Source organism: Elephas maximus, chromosome 24, assembly GCF_024166365.1.
Source record: "Elephas maximus indicus isolate mEleMax1 chromosome 24, mEleMax1 primary haplotype, whole genome shotgun sequence".
NCBI lineage: Eukaryota > Metazoa > Chordata > Mammalia > Proboscidea > Elephantidae > Elephas > Elephas maximus.
This window is the reverse complement of record NC_064842.1, coordinates 44063462-44089214: the sequence shown is the minus strand read 5'-3', so window position 1 is coordinate 44089214 and position 25753 is coordinate 44063462. Positions and strand designations below refer to the sequence as shown.

Here is a 25753-nt window from a genome sequence, read left to right as displayed (position 1 = left end):
CACCCTCACTTTCGACCTGCTGGCTACAAATTTGAGGGTTCCCTCTATAAGCTTGGGTCCCCAGGTGGGATACAAGCCATAAGCTTGAGTCCCCAGGTGCCCCTCGCTTCTGATCCCCTGGCTTGGGTTTGCAAGTCGAGTTCGCAAAAGTGTCTCAGAATTCAGGAAAGCACTGTACTTAAAAGATGACAGTTTTATTAGAGCAAAAAGGACACAAATGAAGAGACACAGAGGACAAGGTCTGGGAGGGTTCTCAGCTTGGAGTTTCCATGTTCCAAAGGACATGCTACCCTCTCCTCTGCATTGATGTCTTTCACCATCCAGGAAGCCCATGGAGCTTCAGTATCCAGAGCCTTTATTGGGGTCTCATTTCATAGGCATGGTTGATTGAATTAAGCGCCCCTCCCCTGAGATCAGCTGATATCACTCAGAACTGTCTTTCTGGCCTGGCCATCCGCCACCTGAGAATCAGTCATTAGCATAAACCCTCAGGTGGGGGCTGGCTGCCTCATCAGAGACACTTCAATCACTGGGGAAATCCCAAGGGTTTAGAGGTTATTTATCAGGAAGCCAGGGCAAAGACCAAATACTTTGGGTAAAGCTAAAATCTTTACCCCACAGCAGGCAAACAAGAATATTGGCTGACTGAATTCATGGTTGAAAGAGCCTGCCCTAAATTCTATGTGGGCTGAGGCTACACAAGCCCCTTAAGGGTGGGAATCTTAATCATTTCATCTGCCACCATCATCCTTGCTAATATGAATTGAGCACCTTCTTTGTGCCTGGTGGTGGAGTGGTTAAGCATCTGGCTGCTAACTGAAAGGTCAGCGGTTCAAACCCACCAGTTACCCTACCGGAGAAAGATGTGGCAGTCTGCTTCCATAAAGATTACAGCCTAGGAAACCCTATGGATCAGTTCTACTCTGTCCTATAGGGTCTCTATGAGCTGGAATAAACTCGATGGCAATGGGTTTGGTTTGGTTTATGTGCCAGGGACCCTCTAAATGCTTTATCTGTATTAACTCATCTACTATTTAAAATGACTGAAGTTAGGAAATTTCCTCATCTAGCATCTGAAATTTGCAGAAGAGGAAACTGAGACACAGAGAAGTAACTTTCTCAAGGTTACATGGCTAGGAAGTGGCAAAGCTACTTATTGTGCTCACAGTGCCTCGCACAGAAACTGGCATATCAGTGCTCCCTGAATCCTCAGCTTGATTACTGCCAAGCAGTTTTAATAGCTAGAAGGCATAAAGCTAAATATATGTACTCACCAGCATTGCTAGAAGAATGAGTGTTTGAGTTATGCTTAATATTTAAGGAAGAAAGGGTTTAGGAGGAAGAAATGGACCATTTCGTTCCTGGATAAAAGCCTATCACCTCCCCCTACCCCAAAGGGTACCTGTGAGCTATGTGTCTGGGACAAAGGGAACGGTTTTGCGTCTACAAAGCTATAGGGCTCTTGTTCCATGAGTTGCTCAGCGTCTTTGATTCTACTCGTGGCTTTGCTGGGCAGGAAAAGAGCATTTTGCTGTCATTCAAGAGGTCCCCACTGGCTGTAATTCTTACATAAAACTCTTGTTGAAAATGTTAAAAGGCACATGTGTAATAAACACAGCTTGACCAAAGTAAACGATGCCACTAAGAAGTGCAAAAGTGAAAAGGATGTTTGTCCTAAAGAATATGACATTTATAATTTGGCAACAACACCAAGAACCAAAATACGAGTGTATGGTCACATATGTAGGTGTATAGGCATATGGGAGCATAGTAAGTACAGGTATGTACATATGTGTGCATAGTTAACCCAGTGTGTCTATATGTACCTGTACATATAAATATGTGTGTGCATGCATATATATTTATAGATGACAAAGTTATAGATTCTTCTCAGACATAACCAAATACCTTGTGAGATGAGTTTTCTGGGTTTAAAGACTTAGGACCTTAGTCTCATGGGACAACTCAATCAATTGGCATAATACAGTTCACAAAGTTCATGTTCTGCCTTATAGTGAGTAGCATCTGGGGTCTTAAAGGCTTGTGAGCAGCCATCTAAGATACATTATTGGTCTCTACTCATCAGGAGCAAAACAGAGAGAAGGAAACCAAAGTGCCAGAGAAGAAACTAGTCTACAGGGCTAATAGCCTACATGAGCCATGGCATCATCTACGCTGAGACTAGAAAAACTAGATGGTGCCCAGCTACCATTACCAACCATTCTGATCAGGGCCACAGAAGGTGAACCCTGATAACACAGGAAAAAAATGTGGGTCAGAACTCAAATTCTTAAAAAGTCTAGATGTACTGAGCCAGTTGAGACTAGATGACTCCCTGAGACTATTGCCCTAAAATCCCCTTTAAACCCTGAACCAAAACTATTTATTCCGAGGTCATCTTTTAGCAAAATAACACATTGGCACACAAAATAAAGGATATTACCCATGAGTATGGTAGTCCATTAAAAAACATCTATATGAGACCAAAAGGTCAACATTTACTCTAAAACAAAGATGAGAAGATAAGGGAGCAGGGAAACTAGAGTACTGGAAATGGAACAACCAGAATGTAAGTAAAGAGAATGTTGACACGTGAAAAATGAAAGGTCATTAAACAAGTTGTGTAGAATTGTCAAATGGGAGCCTAATTTGCTTTGTAAACTTTCATTGAAAACACAATAAAATATCTAAAAAAATTCCTCAGCCTTAGGGGGCAGGGAATTTATATTAATGTTGGAGGAACAACTCAGAAAAGGAGGGTCAGAATGGTTACACAACTCAAAGAATGTAATCAGTGTCACTGAATGGTACATGTAGAAACTGTTGAATAGGCACGAGTTTTGCTGTGTATATTCTCAACAAAATAAATAAAATTATTTTAAAAAAGATGTTGAAAGGCAAGACCTGAGGCAAAAATGAGATTCACAGGTAAACCCTCCCATGCTGTCAAAATGGTTCATTGTCCCAGAGACAGTTTTTAAATCAGTAAGGCACGTTCTTGGCACCTCCACAGTGTCAACTGTCTGGCTTTAAAGGGATCCTTCCTCCCAAAGTGCTGATAGAGAGTGAAGTAGCAGTTTGTTTGGTGCAGGTGCAGGCAAAGCCTGAACACAAACATCATCACAAATACACTAGTCAGAGACAGACTGATGGTCTCCAAAAGCCACCTTGGATGTATACTCCCAAATCCAGCCTCTTTGACTTTGAATTGGTATTCCCTGTCTCAATCCCTCCCTACCCCCTTTCTCTTGCCCATCTCCCTACACACACCATTATGCTTTCTGTCTCTATGCACAAAAGTTCACATTAAGATTGGCTGGTCTTTGGGAAGGGGTCAGCAACTCTTCTGGGAGCAAACATCCCAAATTTTGTCATCTAAATAGTAGCTGTTGTAGGCTAGGTTCTCTACAGAAGCAAAACCAATAAAGCCTGTAAATATATATAGAGATTTATTTCAAGAAAATGGCTCACACAGTTGTAGAGGCTGGAAGTCCCAAGTCCGTGGGTCAGGATAGAGGCTTCTCCTGACTCATGTAGCCTCAGGGGCTGGTGAACCCAAGATCAGCAGGTCAGAGAATAGAGCTGTTGCTCACAGGCTGCAAAGATCGAGGAATCCCAAGATCGGCAAGCACTGCAGGGAAGCTGCTAGCTCAAGTCCCAAGAACCGGATGTCAGATGAGCAGGAGCCAGCTACAGGATCCAGAGAGAGCAAAAGCCCACGAGCCAAGGCTAGCCAGAATGTCCACTTAACTCGATGCAGGCCACATGCTCAGAGAAACTTCCTTTCAACTGATTGGCTACTCACAGCAGATCCCATCATGGAGATGATCACATTATATCAAATCTCATTGTGGAATTGATCACATCATAGTGATACACAACCTTGTAGCTAATACTTGTAGCCAATATTTGATGAGAATTTCTGAATTGCTGGGCAGGTCTTTGACCAAAGCAGTAGGGACACAGTGGGGAGCAAACATTGTTTTCACATAATTCTCACAACTCAATGAAAGAAATGCTGTTGAGGCCTATTTTACACATGAAACCTGAGGCATGGGGCAATTAAGGAATTTGCCCAAGGATACAGCTAGTAAAAGGAGGCCCAGTGTCCAAATGCTTTAGCACTCTGCTGTTAACCAGAAGGTTGGCAATTCGAATCCATCAGTTGCTCAGAGGGAGAAAAGACCCGGTGATCTGCTCCCATAAAGATTACAGCTTAGGAAACCTGATGAGTCAGTTCTGCTCTGTCCTGTAGGGTCACTGTGAGTCAGAATCAACTCGACGGCACCCAACAATAACAGCTAGAAACACTGGTGGTGTAGTGGTTAAGTGCTACTGCTGCTAACGAAAAGGTCGGCAGTTCGAGTCTACCAGGTGCTCCTTGGAAACTCTATGGGGCAGTTCTACTCTCTCCTATAGGGTTGCTGAGTCGGAATCAACTTGACAGCAATGAGTTTGGTTTTTTTCTTAAAGTGGTAGTTAGAACTGGAACCCAGGTCAGACTGGACCATTATGAGGCTTCCCTTACAGGTAAATGATGTCAGTGGTGGCAGGCAGATGTTTCAGTAAGCCATCTCTCCAATCTGAGAACTGGTAAAGCTGAGGAGCGGGGCTGAAGGATCAAAAAAGCTATACAAGTTGGTGGTAGAATAACTCCTAGAAGTGCAGAAGATAAAACCATGGATACCAATTGCCTTAGACTTGACCATGTTTTAAACTTTATAAGCCTGTTGTAGATGTAAGGAGCTCAGGCAGGCCCACCTTATAGAAAATGTTTTGTAGCTTTTGTTGTTTATCTGGATGGAAATGTGCGAAGAGTGAGTGAGTTAAGCCCCTTCGTGTATAAACTCAGAAAAGGCTGCTAGCTCTTCTGGAAAGCCTTTCTCTCACCAGGCAGAGCGGGGCCTCTTTCCTCCAGGCTTCCCTCATAGCCCTTGGCCCACTGGTTTGTCATTTTTTTTCAGAGTTGTCTCCACCCTGGGGATGTGGGCATCCCAAGGGCAGGCTGGGCTTTTACCTAGCACCCGGCACCTGGCCAGACCCCTGACGGCAGTTTGTATGAGTAGGAGAGTGAGTCCGGTTTACAGAAGGACAAGACAAAGGCAGGCTGGCAGGCAGGCCAGCAACCACAGGAAAGCCTGGATACCCTCCAGGACTGGCAGGACAGCTGTTAAGCCCTGGCTCCCATGGGCAGATTCTCAGAGCCAATCCCAGTGGCCCTTCCTCCCAGTCCAGCACTCTGACCTGGCTAAACCCACAGCCTGAGAAAGCTGGGCAGCTCTGCTTGCCAAGGAAGGCTGTTGCCATTTCTAAGCAGGTGCTTTGGCTCTGTGGGAACAAGGGAAACTTCATAGAGCCTTTTGAAAAGCTCCAGAAGCAGCCTAGAGATTGGTGGTGGAAAATAGCCTGGGCAGAAGGGTTAGGGAAGTCCCATTGTGGCCAAGTAAGTTTGGTAGAGGATAAGCAAGCAATTCTACATGAAAAGAGCCACAATAAAGAGCCAGTGGTACAAGATTCTGTGGGGGCAAAGGGGCAGGGCCTAAGTCTGGCATGCTTCCCAGAGCAGCTCCCTCTAAGATTTGTGAGAGCCACCAGGGGGTCAGGGTGGCCTGGGGGAAGGGCACTCCAGCAAAGGCACATAAATAAGCATAAAGGAATGAGTGGGTGAATGAAGGGTTGGGGAACCAACCACAGCTCCTGCCAACAAATACCTGCGCAGGAATCCCGCTGCCCTGTGGGAAGGGAGCGCCCAGAGGCCAGTTTGGAGAACCGGGAAATCCAGTCACGTTACTGCACTCTGTTGGTGGGTCATGGGCCTTTTCTTGGTGACCTAAGATCACAGGCACGAGGATGCCTCTTCTCCTCAGAGGTCAGACACACCCAGACCAGCTGTTATTCAGCACTTGCTCCATGCTGTCCCCTCCTCGGCCCCACCCCCAAGCTGGGGAAGGTTTCTTCAGTCCACACTGGAGAGCCCCAGACCAAGACTGAGGAGGTCAGCCTGGTGGAGCCAGGTGGAGCGCAGGCACCATGGGGGAGCCTGAAGCAGCCTCTCCAGCCTTGGCCCAGAAGGCATTTTCTTCTGCCTTCCTCCAGAGCCAGGGCAGTAGGAAGACTTTATAACTCAGGAGACACTCACACACACACCTGAAATCAACATTTCCCGAACAAAACCTACCCTTGCTTTGTATGGAAACCCTGGTGGTATAGTGGTTAAGAGCTACAGCTGCTGTCCAAAAGGTCGGCAGTTCGAATCCACCAGGAACTCCTTGGAAACCCTATGGGGCAGTTTTACTTTGTCCTATAGGGTCACTATGAGTCAGAATCAACTCAACGGCAAGGGGTTTATGTACTGGACTACTAACCAAAAGGTTGTCGGTTCAAACTCACTCATCCACTCTGTGGAAGAGAGGCCTGGAGATCTGCTTCCATAATGATTATAGTCATGAAAACCCTGTGGAGCAGCTCTACTCAGTAACACTTGGGGTCACGATGTGTCAGAATCCACTCCACAGAATGGGTTTTGGTATGTGTGTGTGTGTGTGTGTATATCAGTACTGGTCTTGACTCCTAAAACTGATTTTATGACTGTGTTGTAACTGCAATTTGCAAACGCTTCTCTGGAAAGGCATGGTCTGCCTGCCCTTCTCCCCCACCCAGTGGGAAGGTGGGGAGCTCCAACCCCATGGAAAATGGAACTTAAGGCCCTCTTTCCCCCCCAACTCCGGCCCTCATGGAAGTTAGAGGTGGGCAGGCACAGCCTGGCCTCCCAACAGGTCCAAGTCACCCAGGCAGTAAGTACCCTCTGTGCTGGGCTGCTGCTCTGACCCACAGTCCATGTGGGGCAGGGAGGGGAGTGCTGGAGGGCCTCTGAATGAGGAGATCTACAGATGGGCCCCAGGATGGTGGAAGGAGGCCCAGCTGGAGTTGCAGAGGGCTAGGTTCAAATCCTGCCTCTATTAATTATTTGCTGTTGTGACCCTGGATAAGCGGTTTAACCTGAGCCTGGGATTCCTCGTTTGTAACGGGGAAATAGTAGTCCCTCCCTCACAGAGTTGCTGCAACGATTCAAGACTGTGTCCTTAGTGTGCCTAACAAAATTTTGGATTATTTGTGGAGCAGGCAGAACAGGAAGGAGGGCACAGCTACTGTACCCCCAATTTCCCAGAATAACCTTGATTTCCAAAATTCTAGCGGTGCCTGGGACCAGTGCTGGCCCGGGATTGCCTCGTTTTCTCCTCCCATCCCTCCCGCCAACTCCAGCTTAGCCTCCGGGAGGCTCCAGCCTCGCTCTTCCAGCGCCTCCACCATCGCCTTTGAGCAAACCGCCGTCACCGAGCCGTTACCGAGTCTGTCAGTCTCCCCCTCGTCTGCCTAACCTTGCGTTCCTGGAAAGCAGAGTCAGGGTCGTCTTCATCTGGGCTCTGGCACAGAAGCCTATGTTCGCGTTTGGGTTGCTCGGTGAGTGTCTAAAGCCCACCCTCTGTGAAACCTCAGGCTCCAGCCAACGCCCCCCACTGCTCTCCCCCCTTCCCCACCCCCGGCCTCTCGCCACGAAGTGGCCTTGGCGTGAAGGCCGCGACGTCCCCGAGGCGGGAAAAGGCGCCCCCTGCCTCCTGGCGGCCCCCTGGCAGGGAAGGCGCAGCGGGTGGGGAGCTGGATGGTGCACACTCGGCCACCCCATGCCCTGCCGTCCTGACTTGCAGGCGGCTTGAGCGCGGGAGAAAAGCTGCTCTCCGGAGGACGCGGGGCGGAACCGGGGCGGGAAGGCCGCTGCATGCAGTCACATCCTGGTTGCAGCCTCGGCCGTCTCGGGGCACAGGGTCTGGTCAGAGTTAGTAAACTAGATCTTTTTTTTAAGTAGGAAGGCTGTGATGGTCCCGTGTGTGATGCAGAGTGGGCAAGCTTCTAGATCAGCAGATGTAGGTGGGGGTGGGGTCAAACAGAAGACTGGAGGAAACAGAGCTCCCTCCCGCACACCTCAGGGACCCCGTTTCACTTTATCCCAGAGAGGAGCTGGAATGCATGGAAAGGGTGCCTTCTGCCCCGTTGGAATTAGAGCCAGGTTGGTCTACCCTACAGTCCAGAGGCTGGGGGAGCCTCCACTGCCCTGGGGGGAGGGAAGGAGAGGCTGCAGTGGGAAGAGTGGGCCCCCTGAGTCAGAAGTCAGAGGGGCCGGGTTTGAACATGCTGTCATTGTCCTGGAACTTCATCTATGAAAATGAAGTCAATAAGCAGAACCTACCTCATTTAAAACAACAACAAAAAAAACCGCATTGCCGTAGAGTCAATTCCGACTCATAGTGAACCTACAGGACAAAGTAGAACTGCCCCACAGGGCACCTGGTAGATTCAAACTGTGGACCTTTTGGTTAGCAGCCATAACTCTTAACCACTAGGCCACCAGGGTTTCCGGATCTACCTCATAGAACTATTTTAAGGACTAAATGAGAGGTGTCAAGAGCCTGGCCCAGCACCTGGCAGGTAATAGATGCAAGTGCTTAACACTCCTTAGAGACCTTTCCCTGCCCCCTCCCAGCCCTAGCACCGCACTTTCATTTCCTCCCAGCTGGGGCTGTGAATCAAGGTGTGTTTTCCATACAGAGAAAACAGGTGTCCTTCACCCCCTGAAGCGTTTTCAACATGAAATTTCTCCAGAGATCCATGACCTTAAGGTCAGCAATTGATGTACAGGAGCTGCTTGGGTTTCCTCCCACTTCTAGTTTCCTGCTGTGGGGCCATGTCTACACTTTGGGGGGCCCAGTGTCCTCTTTAGAGCCTGAAGCCCCAAGCACTTGTTCCACTGGCCCCTCTGTTCACCTCCTAGAGCCACCCCCATTCCTCCTTCACCCCCCTACCCCAGGCCAACCCCAGCCTCCCCATCCTGCTGTGCTGTGGGGCTCTAGGCACCCCTCTCTCATCCCCCAGCTTCTAGAGCAGTAATGGGAATAAAGATTTTAACTGGCTCTCTGGAACCAGAGAGCACTCACCCCCCCAACACACACACACACACACACACACACTCTGCAGCATTGCCTCTCCCCGACACATGCCATCGCCTTTTCCTCAGGCCAGACATGTCCTTCAGTAACTGCCTTGCCTGTTGAAAGCTGCCCATGACATTCATTTTAACTGACTGGGCTGAATGCTTGTGCTTTACCACAGCCTGCACCCCGCCAAGTTCTAAAACAGCCCTGGGGCTGCCTGCTCCACCACCCCACCCTCTGGTGCACCCTTCTCTCCTGCTCAGAAGCACACCTCACCAAGGGCGCCTCTTCCAGGCAAACAAGTATCTCCGGAGGCTTCTGCGTCTATACTGGCTATAAACCTAACCCTGAGGGCCTCCCTGGCCTTCCCCTCCATCACACCCAGCACAGCCCGCTGATAGTGCCTGTGCCCCACTTCCACCCCATCCCAGCCCCTGCTCATGGCTAGTGGAGGTGAAGTGAGTGAGTGGCCCAGATTTTGCAACTCAGTGGGAGAAGCTTCAGCTTGGCTGTTTAATAATTTAAAACTGACACATGGTCATCCACTCCATGTCCCAATTTTCTGGTCAGTGTTGAAGCCCAGAGTAAGAGCCCGTGCTTTCTGCTCACTGGGCCTCACTGCTGCCTGCCTGCCTGCCTGTCTGCCCACCCACAGCTGCCAACAGGGAGGTCTGGCAGAGCATGTGACCGGGGCAGCCTGGCACCAGCTGCAGCTCTGTCTCCAAGCTCAACAGAACTCAAAGACTCTCCACCTGGGCAGAAGCAGAGGGTGGCATGGGGCCGGGCTGGCCATCCCTCTGGCTGGAGTGTGGCTGCCACAGATGCCTTTCCCTGAAATTAGCCAGTTTCATTTTTTTCCCTCCGAACTTATAATCAAAATTTCCCCAAAATTCTTAAATATTCTGGCTACTGAGTAACATCTCTCAGATGTCCTTATACCCAGGAGCCGTGTACAACTCTGTCACAACATACGCCCCAATTTTTGGTTTTGGAATGTATGGTCAATGCTGCAAGGCCGTGCAGGACACTGCCCAGTTCTAGATAAAGAGCAAAAAATGGTAGTAGGGAGAAATGTGGCCAAGCACTTTCTTTGGTTCTGGAATGCTGGGGGCTGGCAGAGCCTCTGACAGAGCGGGATGGCACCCAGGAAGCGAGGCCAGCTCTCTGAGACCCACCAAAGGATTCACTGAATCTCTCCTCCTGCCAACAAAGCAAAGATACTGACACGACCACTGACACAGAAAGGGGCCCATATTTTCTTTCCCCAGTTTTGCATAGATTAATAGCCTTAAACAAAATACACAAACAGGCTCCCTGCCTCTCCCTAGAGTGTCCATCACGGAAGCCTGCCATAGCCCAAGGGGCTAGATGCCACCGTGATCTGTGTTTTCCATCAACAAAGCAGCTCTGTGCAGCACATTCCCAGCCTTCCCCATTGGGGGAGTTCAGGGCTTCTGCGTGGTGACAGTGAGAGCAACAGCCCCTCTGATCACCGTGGGACAGGCCTCTGCCTCAGCACACGGACTGATAAGCTCTCTGCGTGGGCCAGGAGCTCCTTAATGTGGGCCAAGCCCAGCCCTGCCACCTTGGCCCCGTTCACCTCCAGGAGCTCATCGCCCACCCCCAGCAGCCCCGAGTACAGCTTGGCCGTGCTCGCATCAGCCATCTCCTGCACGTAGATCCCTGCAGAGGAAAACAGGAGAATTTAGCAAATGAAATCCAAACCAGAGATATGCATATCTGTGGAATGCTGACCAGGTTGGCACTGTTTGTATGTATGTGGGGGAGGAAGCTCGGACAGGGCACTTCTGCACCCCCACACAAACCTCTCATTCTGTCTCACAACCACAGCTGTTTTCATACACACATATAGTGTATCCACCTCCATGGGATAACTTCATTTCTCCACCTCCTCTTTGAAAATGGAAATGCGTCTAGTGCAAATACCTCTGTGGGAATAAGCTAGGCTTATCTTTTCTGAGATGAGTTTTTATTGCCAAAAAGGAAAGAAAATACTTTTTAAACATGAATTGAGAAAAATACCTACTTGGTGCCTTGGATCTACAGATAAGATCCAGTTGCTGCCCTCAAGGAGGCCAGAGGTAGCATAAAGGCCGGGGGAGGGGGGTCGTAAGATGCCATCGAAGTAGTGAAAGTGGCTGGGCCCTGATCCAGACCTGGTTTGTGCCATAGTATTGCCTAAGACTAACTGGGACTTCAGTCTTACTCAAATATGGTTCCTCACTTGGGATTTGGAAGCATCTGGGAAAAAGCCGGGGAGAAAAAAAAAATTGTAACCCTTATTTTTTTTTTTTTTATAACCCTTATTTTTAAAGCCCTTTGCTCACTGTTCTTCTTCTGTATGTTTCTATAATGCTCTCTAATCCCATAAGATATAAGTCACTATTATGCTATCAAAATACATATGTCTAAGCACTCATAATATGAATTTAGAAACATATCTGCCTTTGTGAGGTTAACATTAATTATGTAAGTCATTAGAAACCAGTAAGTCATGAGAAAGTTTAGAAAATTTCTGAACTGAAAGAGAAACATAGAAGCATTTCGAATGTGGTAAACAACCTTTAAGTTAAGTTGACTTAACTGTGATAAACGAAGACACAGTTAATATTTATAAACTAGCCTTGAGACATAAGTCCAAACCACCTCCCTAATATTTAACCTTGAAGAAAAGATGCACCATTTGGCTAATCTCTAACCCTGGAGAAAAGACATAACATACTAGTACTTGATGTCACACTGGCCCTTGTCATATGGAGCCAAGGTGACAATTCCACATATAAACTCTAAATTTTGCTCACTATCTGAGAGAAGGAAGAGGCAAACCCTGAGAACCTGCTGAGACTCCACCGCTGCCGACCTCAGACCCTAGCTACAAGGGACCTCCACCAAGTTTGAGCTGTGGTTAAGCCTCACTCCTGAGACCTTTTGTTAAAGGTAAAAGCCTAAAGTTTAAATATTTGAACTCTAACCATTGAACTCCCCCACGTGTCTGTCAGTTTGTCTTACTGTGGGGGCCTGTGTGTTGCTGTGATGCTGAAAGCTATGCCACCAGTGTTCAGATACCAGCAGGATCACCCATGGAAGACAGGTTTCAGCTGAGCTTCCAGACTAAGACAGACTAAGAAAGAAGGACCCAGCAGTCTACTTCTGAAAAGCATTAAAACCCAAAAAACCAAAATCCACTGCCAAAGAGTCGATTCCAACTCACAGCGACCCTATAGGACAGAGTAGAACTGCCCTGTAGAGTTTCCAAGGAGTGCCTGGCGGATTCGAACTGCCGGCCTTTTGGTTAGCAGCCGTAGCTCTTAACTGCTACGCCACCAGGGTTTCCGAAGCATTAGCCAGTGAAAACCTTATGAATAGCAGTGGAACATTGTCTGATATAGTGCTGAAAGATGAGCGCCCCAGGTTGGAAGGCACTCAAAAGATGACTGGGGAAGAGCTGCCTCCTCAAAGTAGAGTCGACCTTAATGACGTGGATGGAGTAAACCTTTCGGGACCTTCGTTCGCTGATGTGGCACAACTCAAGATGAGAAGAAACGGCTGTAAACATTAATAATCGGAACCTGGAATGTATGAAGTATGAATCTAGGAAAATTGGAAGTCATCAAAAATGAAATGGAACGCATAAACATTTATATCCTAGGCATTAGTGAGCTGAAATGGATTAGTATTGGCCATTTTGAATTGGACAATCATATAGTCTACTACGCTGGGAATGACAACTTGAAGAGGAATGGTGTTGCATTCATCGCCAAAAAGAATGTTTCAAGATCTATCCTGAAGTACAACGCTGTCAGTGATAGGATAATACCCATACGCCTACAAGGAAGACCAGTTAATACGACTGTTACTGAAATTTACACACCAACCACTAGGGCCAAAGATGAAGAAATAGAAGATTTTTATCAGCTGCTGCAGTCTGAAATGGATCGAACGTGCAATCAAGATGCATTGATAATTACCGGCGATTGGCCTGCAGAAGTTGGAAACAAAGAAGAAGGATCAGTAGTTGGAAAATATGGCCTTGGTAATAGAAACAATGCGGGAGATCGAATGATAAAACTTTGCAAGACCAACAACTTCTTCATTGCAAATACCTTCTCTCACCAACATAAACGGCGACTATATTTTTTTTTATACACATGGACCTCGCCAGATGGAACACACAGAAATCAAATTGACTGCATCTGTGGAAAGACACGATGGAAAAGCTCAATATCATTAGTCAAAACAAGGCCAGGGCCGACTGTGGAACAGACCATCAATTGCTCATATGCCAGTTCAAGCTAAAACTGAAGAAAATTAGAACAAGTCCATGAGAGCCAAAATATGAGCTTGAGTACATCCCACCTGAATTTAGAGACCATCTCAAGAATAGATTTGATGCCTTGAACACTAGTGACCGAAGACGAGACGAATTGTGGAGTGACATCAAGGACATCATACATGAAGAAAGCAAGAGGTCATTGAAAAGACAGGAAAGAAAGAAAAGACCAAGATGGATGTCAGAGGAGACTCTGAAACTTGCTCTCGAACGTCGAGCAGCTAAAGCAAAAGGAAGAATTGATGAAGTAAAACAACTGAACAGAAGATTTCAAAGGGCTCATGAGGAACCTTTACATAGATCAAGAGGCAATTGTTTGCACAAAACAAGGGGATACTGATTGGTTTAAAGTCAGGAAAGGTGTGCGTCAGGGTTGTATTCTTTCACCATACCTATATTCGGTCTGTATGCTGAGCAAATAATACGAGAAGCTGGACTATATGAAGAACAGGGCATCGGGATTGGAGGAAGACTCATTAATGACCTGTGTTATGCAGATGACACAATCTTGCTTGCTGAAAGTGAAGAGGACTTGAAACACTTACTAATGAAGATCAAAGACCACAGCCTTCAGTATGGATTGCACCTCAACATAAAGAAAACAAAAATCCTCACAACTGGACCAATGAGCAACATCATGATAAACGGAGAAAAGATTGAAGTTGTCAAGGATTTCATTTACTTGGATCCACAATCAACAACCATGGAAGCAGCAGTCAAGAAATCAAAAGATGCATTGCATTGGGTAAATCTGCGGCAAAGGACCTCTTTAAAGTGTTGAAGAGCAAAGATGTCACCTTGAAGACTAAGGTGCGCCTGACCCGAGCCATGGTATTTTCAATCGCATCATATGCATGTGAAAGCTGGGCAATAAATAAGACCGAAGGATTGACGCCTTTGAATTATGGTGTTGGCGAAGAATATTGAATATACCCAAAACTAAAGACCAAACCCAGTGCCGTCGAGTCGATTCCGACTCATAGCGACCCTATAGGACAGAGTAGAACTGCCCGATAGAGTTTCCAAGGAGCACCTGGCGGATTCAAACTGCCAACCCTTTGGTTAGCAGCCGTAGCACTTAACCACTGCACCACCAGGGTTTCCTGATTGAATATACCATGGACTGCCAAAAGAACGAACAAATCTCTCTTAGAAGTACAAACAGAATGCTCCTTAGAAGCAAGGATGGCGAGACTGCATCTTACATACTTTGGACATGTTGTCAGGAGGGATCAGTCTCTGGAGAAGGATATCATGCTTGGCAGAGTACAGGGTCAGCGGAAAAGAGGAAGACCCTCAACAAGGTGGATTGACACAGTGGCTGCAACGAGCTCAAGCATAACAATGACTGTAAGGATGGCTCAGGACTGGGCAGTGTTTCATTCTGTTGTACACAGGGTCCCCATGAGTTGGAACCGACTCAACGGCACCTAACAACAACAACAACCATTGAACTAACACTGTAATTGTAATTGTTAATTCTGAATGTTGTGAGGTCTTACCTTCCTGCCCTGCCATGACTACCTTCCAATAAACTAAATAAGTTTATGCATGACAAACTGAGTATCTCTCTATTAATTTTCTAAGATATTAAACCCTCCAGGACAGTCCTCTTCTTCACATACACCCTCTCCCATGCTCCTAATGAAGGTATGCTTATTCCCGTAAAATCATTTCCAGCTTCTCTGCTTATGTCCAGGGTCTGGCTCTCAGGGACCCCTCAGTGGGGCAGGCCCTGCGGGGCCTCCGTTGGCAGAAGCTGGTTCCCCAGCCTCTCGTGGCCATACAGCAAAAGAGAATTCAGCTGAGCAAGGCTCTCTTAAGTCGCTGCTGGAAATCTTTCAAACTCCCCTTCAACTGGTTTCACTTGAGAGATTAAAGGAGGGGCAGGTTCCCCCAGAGAAAGCTGGAGCCCCTGCCCCCACTCTGTATGCTGCGAACACAGGTGTCTGGGAGCACAGCCATTCGCGGAGGACCGCAGGGTATGACCTTTGAACAGCTGACCCCAGTGGAATCCTTGGAGGCAGCTCAGTGCAGATTAAACACTCTCACTGCTCTCAGGCCAGGCCTGGCTGGCTCTGGGTTAGAAACATTAAGCGACTGCCCACGCATTAGTCTCCACTTCCTCTTCCTAGAATCAGCTTCCTTAGAAGGGACCTGAAACGGCACCTGGTCTGGTTCCTCAATCTCTGGCTTGAAACCATTTAGCACATTTTAGTGCATCTAGTGGAAAGTCCTCCCTCTGGCCCACCGCCTCTATTTGGCCTCCATCCAGCCCCATACGAGCTTGCTAAGCCCAGCTTCTGGCCCCTATGGAGTCCCTGGGTGGTGTAATCGGTTAACGTGCTGCTAACTGAAAGCTAGAGGTTCAAGTTTACCCAGAGGCCCCTTGGAAGAAAGGCCTGGCAAGCTACTTCCCAAAAACCAACTGTTGAAAACAGTACGGAGGGCACTTTTACTCTGACACACATGGGGTTCGGGTTGCCATGAGTGGGAATCAACTCAACAGCCACTGTTTTTGTTTTTTTCCTGGTCCCTAGGGAAGTCTGGCTTTGCATGGCACCCCTGGAAAGTGCACTGATACCTCCCCTCCCTTCGCTCAGGTACAAGAAGGATTTTAGCTCTGAGCTTATAGATCCAGTCTTTGTACACATTCCTTCTCCCTGGTCTGAGATGTGGAGCTCCCTTTTGTTGGCTCTTGGCCAATTTGAGCCTCTTCTGCAATACTCTGTCTCATACCTGACAACCTGGTATGTCTGCCATCTTGGCTGCACAAGGCTTCTGTTCACCCTTGCCCTCTTCTATGTGGGTGTTTCAACAGCTTGCCTGCTCTGTCTGAGTGATAGGGGCGTAAGGAGAGGGCAGGTAAGGAGGGCTGGGTGAGCCTGCGGAAATCTGATGCACAACAGGGGATGCAGGTGGGAAATGATAAGAAGAAGCAAAAGGATACAGCCAGAGCTACACCAGACACTGATGGCACTCCGGCCATTTTGGGGAGACTTGGGGCAGGTTTTGCAACTTAGCCATGACAAAAATATGACAGAGAGGCTGCTACTGTAGGCATTTATTGTCTGATAGAAATGGCCTTCGTTATGGATGTGTGATCTCTACGTTGTATCCAATCAGAGCTGAAGGCAAAGTCTGCTGCTCCCACATGCTTGTACAGAATAGGACGAGACAGCCAGCGAATTAATGCCAGCATCTTGAAGTCTTAGTGAGGAACGCAAACCGGCCCAGTTCACAGCCCCTTGGAGGCCCAGGAGGAGGGACTCTTGGTTGCTGGAGGACAGCCTGTGGCAAGGTGGCACCAGCACCTGCCATGCTCCGTCTGCTGGGGAGACCTGCTTGACATCTGGTGGCCAAGTGCAGCAGCAGTAGGAGCAGGGCACAATCTGGGCAGGACAGGGAAGAGCACTCACCACCCAGAGAGAGGTCCGGGGAGAGCCCCAAGGGCCCCGGTCATTGGAGACCCCTGCTCCTCAGGGCTCCACTGCCTACAAAGGGCCCAAAATGGACTTTGGGGGCTGGAGGACATAGTACAATGCCCTGTGTGTATGACTGCACACTGACAGATGAATGCAAATGAACTGGTCCCCATCTGGGATTCTACTCCCCAAATACACATTCTGTTTCTGAAGAAAGAAGGGAAGAAAAGTGCTTGGCACTTTCACATATATCTCATCGAATGCTCCTTACAGCTTTTCCAATTAAATTTTATTATCCTCATTTTACAGATTAGAGAACTGAGGCTCAGAGGGGGTAAGTAACCTGTGCAAAGCCACACAGCCAGATAGCAGAGGTGCTGGGATACAGTCCATACTAGGTCATCTAACTCTATGACTTTACATTGCCTCTCTAGAAAGGCCTATTTCACCTCACCTAAGTAGTCCCTGGGTTGTGTAAATGGTTAACGTGCTAGGCTGCTAACCAAAAGGCTGGAGCTTTAAGTCCACCCAGAGGCACCTTGAAAGAAAGGCCTGGTGATCCACTTCTGAAAAATCAGCCACTGAGAACCCTGTGGAGCGCAGTTCTACCCTGACTCCATGGAGTCGCTGTGAGTCGGAATCAACTAGATGGCAGCTTTTTTAAGGAGAGAGGAAGCTACAGGAATGGTGGAGCGGCTACCAGTGGAGCCTCTGGAGTCTGCTGAGTACTTTATGATGACCAGTACATGTCCACAAATGAAATCTCCCTGTGAGGACAGGCATTTTACCCAGCCTCTGCCCAAGGTACAGAACCGGGGGAGGCATGCACTCTGTCTCTCACGCTCATGTCTAATCCATCAAACTGAGTCAAAACCACCTTCAAAACACACCCGGAATCCAGCGACTTCCCACCACCTCCACAGCCACTCCCAGTCCGAGCCATCTTTGTCTCTCTCCTGCACTAGTGAAATGGCTTTCAAATGAGTCCCCCTGGTTCCACCTCTGCCCCACTGGGGTCTATTCTCAACACAGCAGCCAGGGAGCCTGCAGAAAATGTGAATCAGAGCACCTCTGCTCCCATCCCTCCAGTGGGGCCCCCCCTCACTCAGCATCATAGCCCAAGCCCTCACCACGGCTCCGCCACCTCCTGGAGCCCAGCTGCCCCTTTCCTCCAGCTCGCTCTGCTCAGTGCCAGCTGACCTTCTCACAGTTGTAATGGCCACGCTCATCCCTGTGCCTCAGGGCCTTTGCACTACTACCCCCTGGCTGCAATGCTCTTCCCCCAGATACTCACATGGCTCCTCCTTCACTCCATTCCAGTCTCTGCTCAAATGCTGTCTTCTCAAAGAAGTGGCCCTAACTGTCCTGTCTATAACATGCTACACTCCTTGCACAGCCACTCCCTGGGCCCTGATTGATTTTTTTTTTTTCCTTAGTACTTCCCCTATCATATATATATATATCATATAAAAGTCTGCACGCTCCATGTGGACAGGGATTTTGTCTGCTCCATTTACTACTGTATTGCCATTGCCAAGCCCATTGCCATCGAGTCAATTCCAACTCATAGCGACCCTATAGGACAGAGTAGAACTGCCCCATAGAATTTCCAAGGAGCAGCTGGTGGAATCGAACTGCCGACCTTTTGGTTAGCAGGTGATCTCTTTAACCACTGTACCACCAGGGCTCCGTATCGCCATTAGGTGCTCAATATGTATTTGTTGAAACAGTGAATGATAAACAGATGCAGGGACCCATGCTGCAGACTACAAATTTGGCAGCAGGCAGATTTTCTTACAGGCTCAATAACTTGGAGCAGGTAGATCAAAGCCCTGCTTGACAGAGCCCAGCCAGAGCCTGCTTCTGCGAGTGAATCTTTCTGTGTCTGGGGCCATCCATCCTCTTGTTCCTTCCTCACCCCTCCTTCCCCAGCACACCTGTCCTCTTTTCTACTTACCTGGAAATGCCTGGCAGGGTCCCCTGCCCTGAGACAAATTCTGGGCCACAGCCCTTGAGACAAAGGCCTGGACAAGTCACCATGCCCTGAAAGACTTCTTTCCCTCAGCACCAACCACTGTTCCAGGCAGGACTGAGCACTGGCCAGAGAACAGGATGATGGCCCCAGGGCTCTTTACTGATCTGGCCAGTTCTGGATCAAGACCCAGTGGGCCATCTAGCCAGGGGCATGGGCCAAGACCCCTCTGAACATAACCCTTCAGCACTGGCCCTCATGGAAAGCCATGGACACACAGGCAGACAGGCACACAGCACATGCCCAGACATATCAACAGCTGGAGGAAGGGAACAATTGAAACACATCAACCACATCAAAGAGATCACGAGAGCCAGCCGGCAAGCACGGACAGTTTCCCTCTGGCTCGCCTCTGAAAAGAAGGCCTTCAGGATTCTTATATCAAGATGTCCTCAGACATCAGAGGGACAGTGGACTCAAATCTGTCAGCTCTACCCACTCCAGCAACCCCATGTCTTCTAGGGGTTGCACCAGCACAGGGCCCTGGAGGTCAGGCTCTGAGGGGGCAGGCCCTCGACTGTTCAGAAAGAGCTCCTAAGGGGAGAATTCTAGTTCTTTGACTGAGAGGTTCTCTGAATCCAGAGGTCCACGACTAAGCCAAGGGCCAGAAAAAGCCTCTGACCATAGCTTCTGGCATGGCTTGTGGTCTGCTAAGGCCCCAGGGCTGTGGGACCCAGGAAGGGGAGGGTGCATACCTGAGTCCCGGCGCCCATTTCCAGAGGCCACACAGAAGCCAAAAGTGCCCTCCGGGGAGCGCTGTAGCTTCAGCTGGCTCGTGCCGTCTGGGTACACCTCCACCACGCGGCCCACTGCCCGGGCCAGGCTGGGGGCGCCCACATCTTCCACACTGAGGGCACGCCGGGGTGGGGCCTTGGCCAGCCTGTGAGGGGCCAAGCAGAGACAGGGTGAGGGCAAACAGGGCTGGGGCTCTGGGGCTCAGTCCCTCCCTGGTTTAGAGGGGCCTGATGCTTTTCTATTTCAGAGTCTAGCACTGAAGGCTGGGGCCTCACTGACCTTAACCAGCAAAAAGAGCCTGGCACAGGCCGAGACTGGAGGGTCCCCACGACTGTCCCAACGCTGCTGCAGAACAAAAAGCTCCCGCAAAAGCAGTGGTTTTTAACCTTTTTGAGTGCAGAGATCCCTCTGAGAATCTGATGAAAGCTACCATTTTATATAAAATTTCTGGGAGTTAATGGACCCTTGAAGTTCACCCATGGGGCTGGGGTCAGAACAGCTAGCTTAGAGGTTCTCATCAGAAGTTGGGATTTCTCTGGGTGGTGTCACAAGTAAGGGGCTCTTTCAGGGAGCCCTGTATCTGGGTCTTTAATTGGACCAGTTCTACTCTGTCCCATAGGGTTGCTATGAGTCAGAATCGACTCAACGGCAATGAGTTTGGTTTTTTTTTTTTTTCAGTTGGGTTAAGAAAGCTTTCTGAGCATTCTTATTTCAAGATGTCATCAGCCATCAAAGGGACATGGAGTCAAAGCTGCCCAACTCCACCCACCGCACCAACCCCCCATCTTCTCAGGACAAGGGCACTGGGGGCCATACTCCAGACTCCTATGGCGCCCCGTCTCTCCACACCCGTGCTTTCCATCTCTACCCGACTTGTTAGAGGGAGGCACAGTGGTCACCTTGCTTTCTCTTTTAAATTGTATTTTATTGTGTTTTTGGTGAAGGTTTACACAGCAAGTTAGGTTCCCGTTGGACAGTTTCCACACAAATTGTTCGGTGACATTAGTTACATTTTACATGTGTGAAGACCTTGCTTTCTCTTAAAGGGAGCCCACTCGGGGCTGTGCCGCTGAGGCAGGAAGGAGTTAAACTTACAGCCCCACTGGCCTCTCTCTGAGTTCATCCACCAAGCCACTTGTGCCCACTCTTACCTGCCAGTTGCACTGTGGTCCTCTGGCTCCCCTACCAAGTAGAGGCTGGAACGGTCCACCTTGTTGCTTAGCAGTGAGTAGAGATTCTGAAAGGAGGCAGCTTTCCGATGTTGGTGAGAGGGTGACACCTAGTGGAGAAGATCCAATATTGCAGGTGAGAAAAGCTACCTGGGAAGCGGCTGATGGGGGACTTGGCCCCTAACACCAACCTACCAGAAACCCAGCTGCAGTCAGTTGATTCTGACTCAGGGCAGCCCCATGTGTGTCAGAGTAGAACTGTTCTCCACAGGGCTGTCAATGGCTGGTTTTTCAGAAGCAGATCGCCAGATCTTTCTTCTGAGGTGCCTCTGGGTGGACTTGAACCTCCAACCTTTTAGTTAGCAGCCGATCACGCTAACCATTTGCACCATGCAGGGACTCCATCATGAACCTCAAGGCCTTCTAATACAGAATAATGAACACAATTTTAGGGTTAAAATCTGAAATATTATTTTTTTGATTCTTCAGTATCTCTTTTTAATTGGTTTCATTAAAAAATTGTGATTTTAAGTATGTACCTTAAAACTCTGTGAATAAAAGGATTAATAAGACAAAAACCCCTCAAGGAGTTCACAAAATAATTGGGGGCGAGTGAGAACAGGTAAGAGATCTAAATGCAGGTGTAGGTGTTAGACTGGAAGTACGGATGACATGCTAAGAAAGCAGAGAGACTTCTACTCAGGAGGCTTGGGGACACTAGAGGACCTGACACCTGAGAGAGCCTTGAAGCTAGTGTTCTCCTGGTGAAGAAAGAGGTGAGGGTGTTCCGGGAAGAAAAAACAACATATGCAAAGACATGGATGAGAGAAAGCATGGTATGTTCTGGAGCACACATGTAGTGTGAAAAGTGGTAAGACAGGCTGGAGCCTGGGGGCCAGACCTGGAAGGACCTTACCTGCCCTGCAAAGGAACCACTGAGTGATGTTCATCAGGACAGCAACATGGTCAGATTTGTGTTTTAGAAATTGACCCAGTGTGACAGCTATTCCAAAGCTGGGGGTGCAGGTATGGAGACGGAGGCAGGGAGAACAAAACTTTTACACAAATAATTGCACATGTTATTTATCACATTTTAAAGAGTCAGTTCTGACTCATAGTGACCCTATATGCATACACCCATATTGCCTCATACACACAGGAAAGCTGGACAATGATAAGGGAAGACTGAAGAATTGATGTATTTGAATTATAGTGTTGGCAAAGAACATTGAATATACCATGGACTGCCAGAGGAATGAACAACTCTGTCTTGGGAGAAATAGAGCCAGGATGCTCCTTAGAAGTGAAGATGGCAAGACTTCATCTCACATACTTTGGACATGTTACCAGGAGGGACCAATCCCTGGAGAAGGACATCACGCTTAGTAAAGTAGAAGGTCCGTGAAAAAGTGGAAGACCCTCAAGGAGATGGATTGACACAGTGGCTGTAACAATGGGCTCAAACATAGCAATGATTGTGAGGGTGGTACAGGACAGGGCAGTGTTTCATTCTGTTGTTCATGGGGTCACTGAGTCGGAACCAGCTCCATGGCACCTCGACAGCACCTAACAACTTTTATTACATTTGAAAACCATGCTTTGAGGGAGATGTAAGCCATGTTATCAAGAAGCTTAAGAGGGGGACCTGACCTTGTATCAGAGTTCAAGAAGGCTTCCCCAAAGAAATCCTGTTTAAATCAGATCTGAAGGACAAGCAGAAGTTTCCTAGGGAAAGGCGAGAGGAGGAGAAAAGAGGACAGCCTCCCAGATGCAGGTTGAAAGGTACAGGGGGAAAAGCCACAGCTCCTTGCAGTACTGTGGGAGGCAGCCAGTGTGGTCCGGGTGTGAGAACAGGGCGGCTGCCTTCTCAGGAGGACCAGGGGAGAAAAAAAGACACCCCAGTGAAGCTTTCACCACCCTCTCATCAAACATTTTCCAAACACAACATTCTAACAGGCAGTATCTCACCCCTGAGATATGTCATAAATACTTCCGGGTGACAGATTTCTTTCTTCTTTCTTCAGTTCTTGAAGATTTCTTTCCACTGTTCAGCCCTCCCTAGACTCCCTCATACCTTTCTCAGCCAGTTTACTTTCCATCTTTGCACACTCAGCTTAAATTGATGATAAATCTCTCCACTACACTAACACTGTTGTCGTTCCCCTTGAGGTGTTTACAGAGATAGACGCTCCCACGGCAGTAAATCTAGGCACCATGGCTTAGACACACATTGCACAAATCTCTGGTCAAGAGCAAAGTGAAATCCTGGAGCACAGCGTCTTATCCCTGGTTTACGATCTCGTTGCTTCTGTTTCTTTGTCTTTTGCTCACTCATTCAACAAATATTTACTGAGACCTCACCACCACCATGTACAGGGTACAGACTTTGGGGCAAGACAACAGCCTGTATTCTCTTCCCCCCTGCAGCCTGAAAAGGGAAAGCTCCAGTGTCCCAACGCACCATCATCCCGCTGCATTCTGCCCAGGGAAGGAGGAGGGACAGAGAGGAACAGACAATAGTTGGTGCGTGCGAGTTGGATGGTGTCCCCCCAAAATATGCATTGGAATCCTAACCCCTGAAGGCGTGGATGTAATCCCATTTAGAGATAGGGATTTTTATTATGTTAATGAGGCCTTATCAGTGAAGGGTGTGTCCTAAACCTATCACTTCTGAGTTATAAAAAGATCAGATTAGACAGAGAAGTAAGCACAAATGGGGGAAGATGGATGCCATATGAAGATCACTGAGGAACGCTGGGCTGCAGACCCTAAAACAAGGATCTTCCCCCAGACCTGACAATGAGAGCCTTCCCCTGGAACTGGTGCCCTGAATTCAGACTGCTAGCCTCTTGAACTGTGAGAAAATAAATTTCTGTTCTTTAAAGCCCCCAACTTGTGGTATTTCTGTGACTGCAGCCCTAGGAGACTAAGACCCCTGGGAAAACCTCTGAACAGAGCAGGGTTTGCAGAGGCCTAGTGGAGAGTTAGGCCACTACCACTGGTTTGCCAGCCCTCTAGCACATGGGGAGGGAGAACCTGGGCTAACTGCTCTGTATTCACTCACTCATTGTGTATTGAGTGTGTGCACTGGACCAGCCACTGTACTAAGTGTTGGGAATATAAAGATCTAGTTGTCTTCCCTCAAAGAATTCACACTCCAGTGGGGGAGACAGACAAAAATCAGTTAAAACACTGTGTGGCGAGCTCATGAAAGAGGAAAACACAGGGTGAGCTGGGAACACCGAGCAGAGGTCCCCAGCTCAGCCCGAGGAAGGGCTGGAAACAGCTTCCTGGAGGGGTCAATGCTTGAAGTATTGATGAGCAGAGGTTAGTAGGTAGCGAAGGTGTGAGAAACATTTCAGGCCAAGGTTCAAGGTGAGAAAGCCTATGGCCTGGTTATAGAACTACAGGAGGTCAAGTATAATTGTAGTCAATAGTGTTGGAAGGAGAGTGTTATGGATTGAATTGTGCCCCCACAAAATGTGTGCCAATTTGGCTAGGCCATGATTCCCAGTATTATGTGATTGTCCACTATTTTGTGATCTGATGTGATTTTCCTATGTGTTGTAAATCCTATCTCTATGATGTTACGAGGCAGGATTAGAGGCAGTTATGTTAACGTTAATAAGGCAGGACTCAATCTCCAACATTAGGTTGTGCTCTAAGTCAATCTCTTTTGAGATATAAAAAAGAGATGCAAGCAGAGAGACACAGGAAACTTGTACCACCAAGAAAGTAGTGCCAGGAGCACAGTGCGTCATTTAGACCCTGAGTCCTTGTACAGAGAAGCTCCTAGACCAAGGGGAGACTGATGACAAGGACCTTCCTCCAGAGCCGACAGAGAAAGGGAAATACTTTCTCTGGAGCTGGCATCCTGGGTTTCGACTTCTAGCCTACTAGGCTGTGAGAGAATAAACTTCTGTTTGTTAAAGCCACCCACTTCTATTATAGCAGCACCAGATAACTAGGACAGAGAGTGACAAGAGGTGAAAGCAGACAGAGCACAGGGGGCCTTTGGCAATGCCAAGTGGTCTAGACTTTATCCTGAGGGCAGTGAGTGACCTGGTGGTGTGCAGCAAGGGGTAGGGTGGCCAGATTGACATATTAGAAAGACCACTCTGGAAGTCACATGGGAAAGGCTCCCTGGGAGGCCAGTCAGGAGGCTGTTGAAGTAACCCAGGTGTGAAATAATTTGTGCCTGGGCTAAGGTAGTTGTGTGGCCATGGAAAATTCCTGAGTGATAAGGCAGTAGACTCTCTAAAAAAAAAAAAAAAATTTTTTTTTTTTTTTTTTTTTTTTTTTTTAGGACTTGGCAAATGTGAGGGGGAAGGAGAGGGAGAGGAGAGAGAGGAGTGGGAGGAGAAAAAGGAAGGAGAGGGAGGAGTGAAGATGAGCTGAGACTGGGGCAACTAGGCGGAGGGACAGAGTGTGGGATAATGCCTAGTACAGAAGAAAGAACAGCAAAGGCCAAGCTAGAGTCCCTTCAGTACCATGTCCAGGGAAACCCAAACCTCACGGACCAACTATAGGGATGCCAGTAACTTCCCTCTCTCTATGTGGGACTACTAGGGAGGCACCCTTAGCCCTTCATTCCCAACCTTTCATTCCAGTGATGGCTATACCACCCCTGGCCTCACATACCCCTTGGCTGGGGCCCTCAGGACTCACCAAATGCAAGGATTGTAATGATGGGATTCTCTTTACTTTGGGGGTGCTGGTGTGTGACGCCGGGTTGGGTGCAGGGGACTGCAGCTGCTCCACACTGTAGCTACGGGACTTCCCCAGCTTGGGCCGGGTACTCTGGCCCAGGGCTGCAAAGAACTTCTTCAGCCCCAGGGTGGAGGCGATGCTGCTGCCGCTTTTCTTGTTCCTTTCAGGAGGGGCAGCTGAGGGCGGGCTGAGTCCTGCACTGACCCCTGGTGATGCTCTGAAACACAAGGGCGGACATAAGGTGGGCTGGAGCGAGCCTGGGGTGGGGGCAAGGGCATCCTGCACCTTAGGCGCCTGTGGGCACTGGAAAGGCCAGCAGCAATTCTTCTGGAAGGAACTGGCAA

General features: G+C 48.5%; 1 protein-coding gene across 6 annotated transcripts in view; it reads right to left on the bottom strand.

The window, feature by feature from the left end:
- Positions 1 to 2847: 2847 nt before the first annotated feature.
- KIAA1614 (KIAA1614 ortholog) overlaps positions 2848 to 25753 on the bottom strand; it is a 55294-nt gene continuing 32388 nt past the window's right edge. For 3 of the 6 annotated variants that reach the window (XM_049867979.1, XM_049867978.1, XM_049867977.1), the window contains 4 exons: positions 25368 to 25626; positions 20682 to 20809; positions 19491 to 19675; positions 2848 to 5830 (listed from right to left, as the gene is read on the bottom strand). In XM_049867979.1, the coding sequence (XP_049723936.1) occupies positions 5382 to 5830; positions 19491 to 19675; positions 20682 to 20809; positions 25368 to 25626 (1021 nt within the window). In that variant the 3' untranslated portion in view covers positions 2848 to 5381. Of the gene's footprint in view, positions 5831 to 7545; positions 19676 to 20681; positions 20810 to 25367; positions 25627 to 25753 lie in introns of those variants that run through there. The other 3 variants (XM_049867983.1, XM_049867981.1, XM_049867982.1) reach the window with 3 other exon arrangements.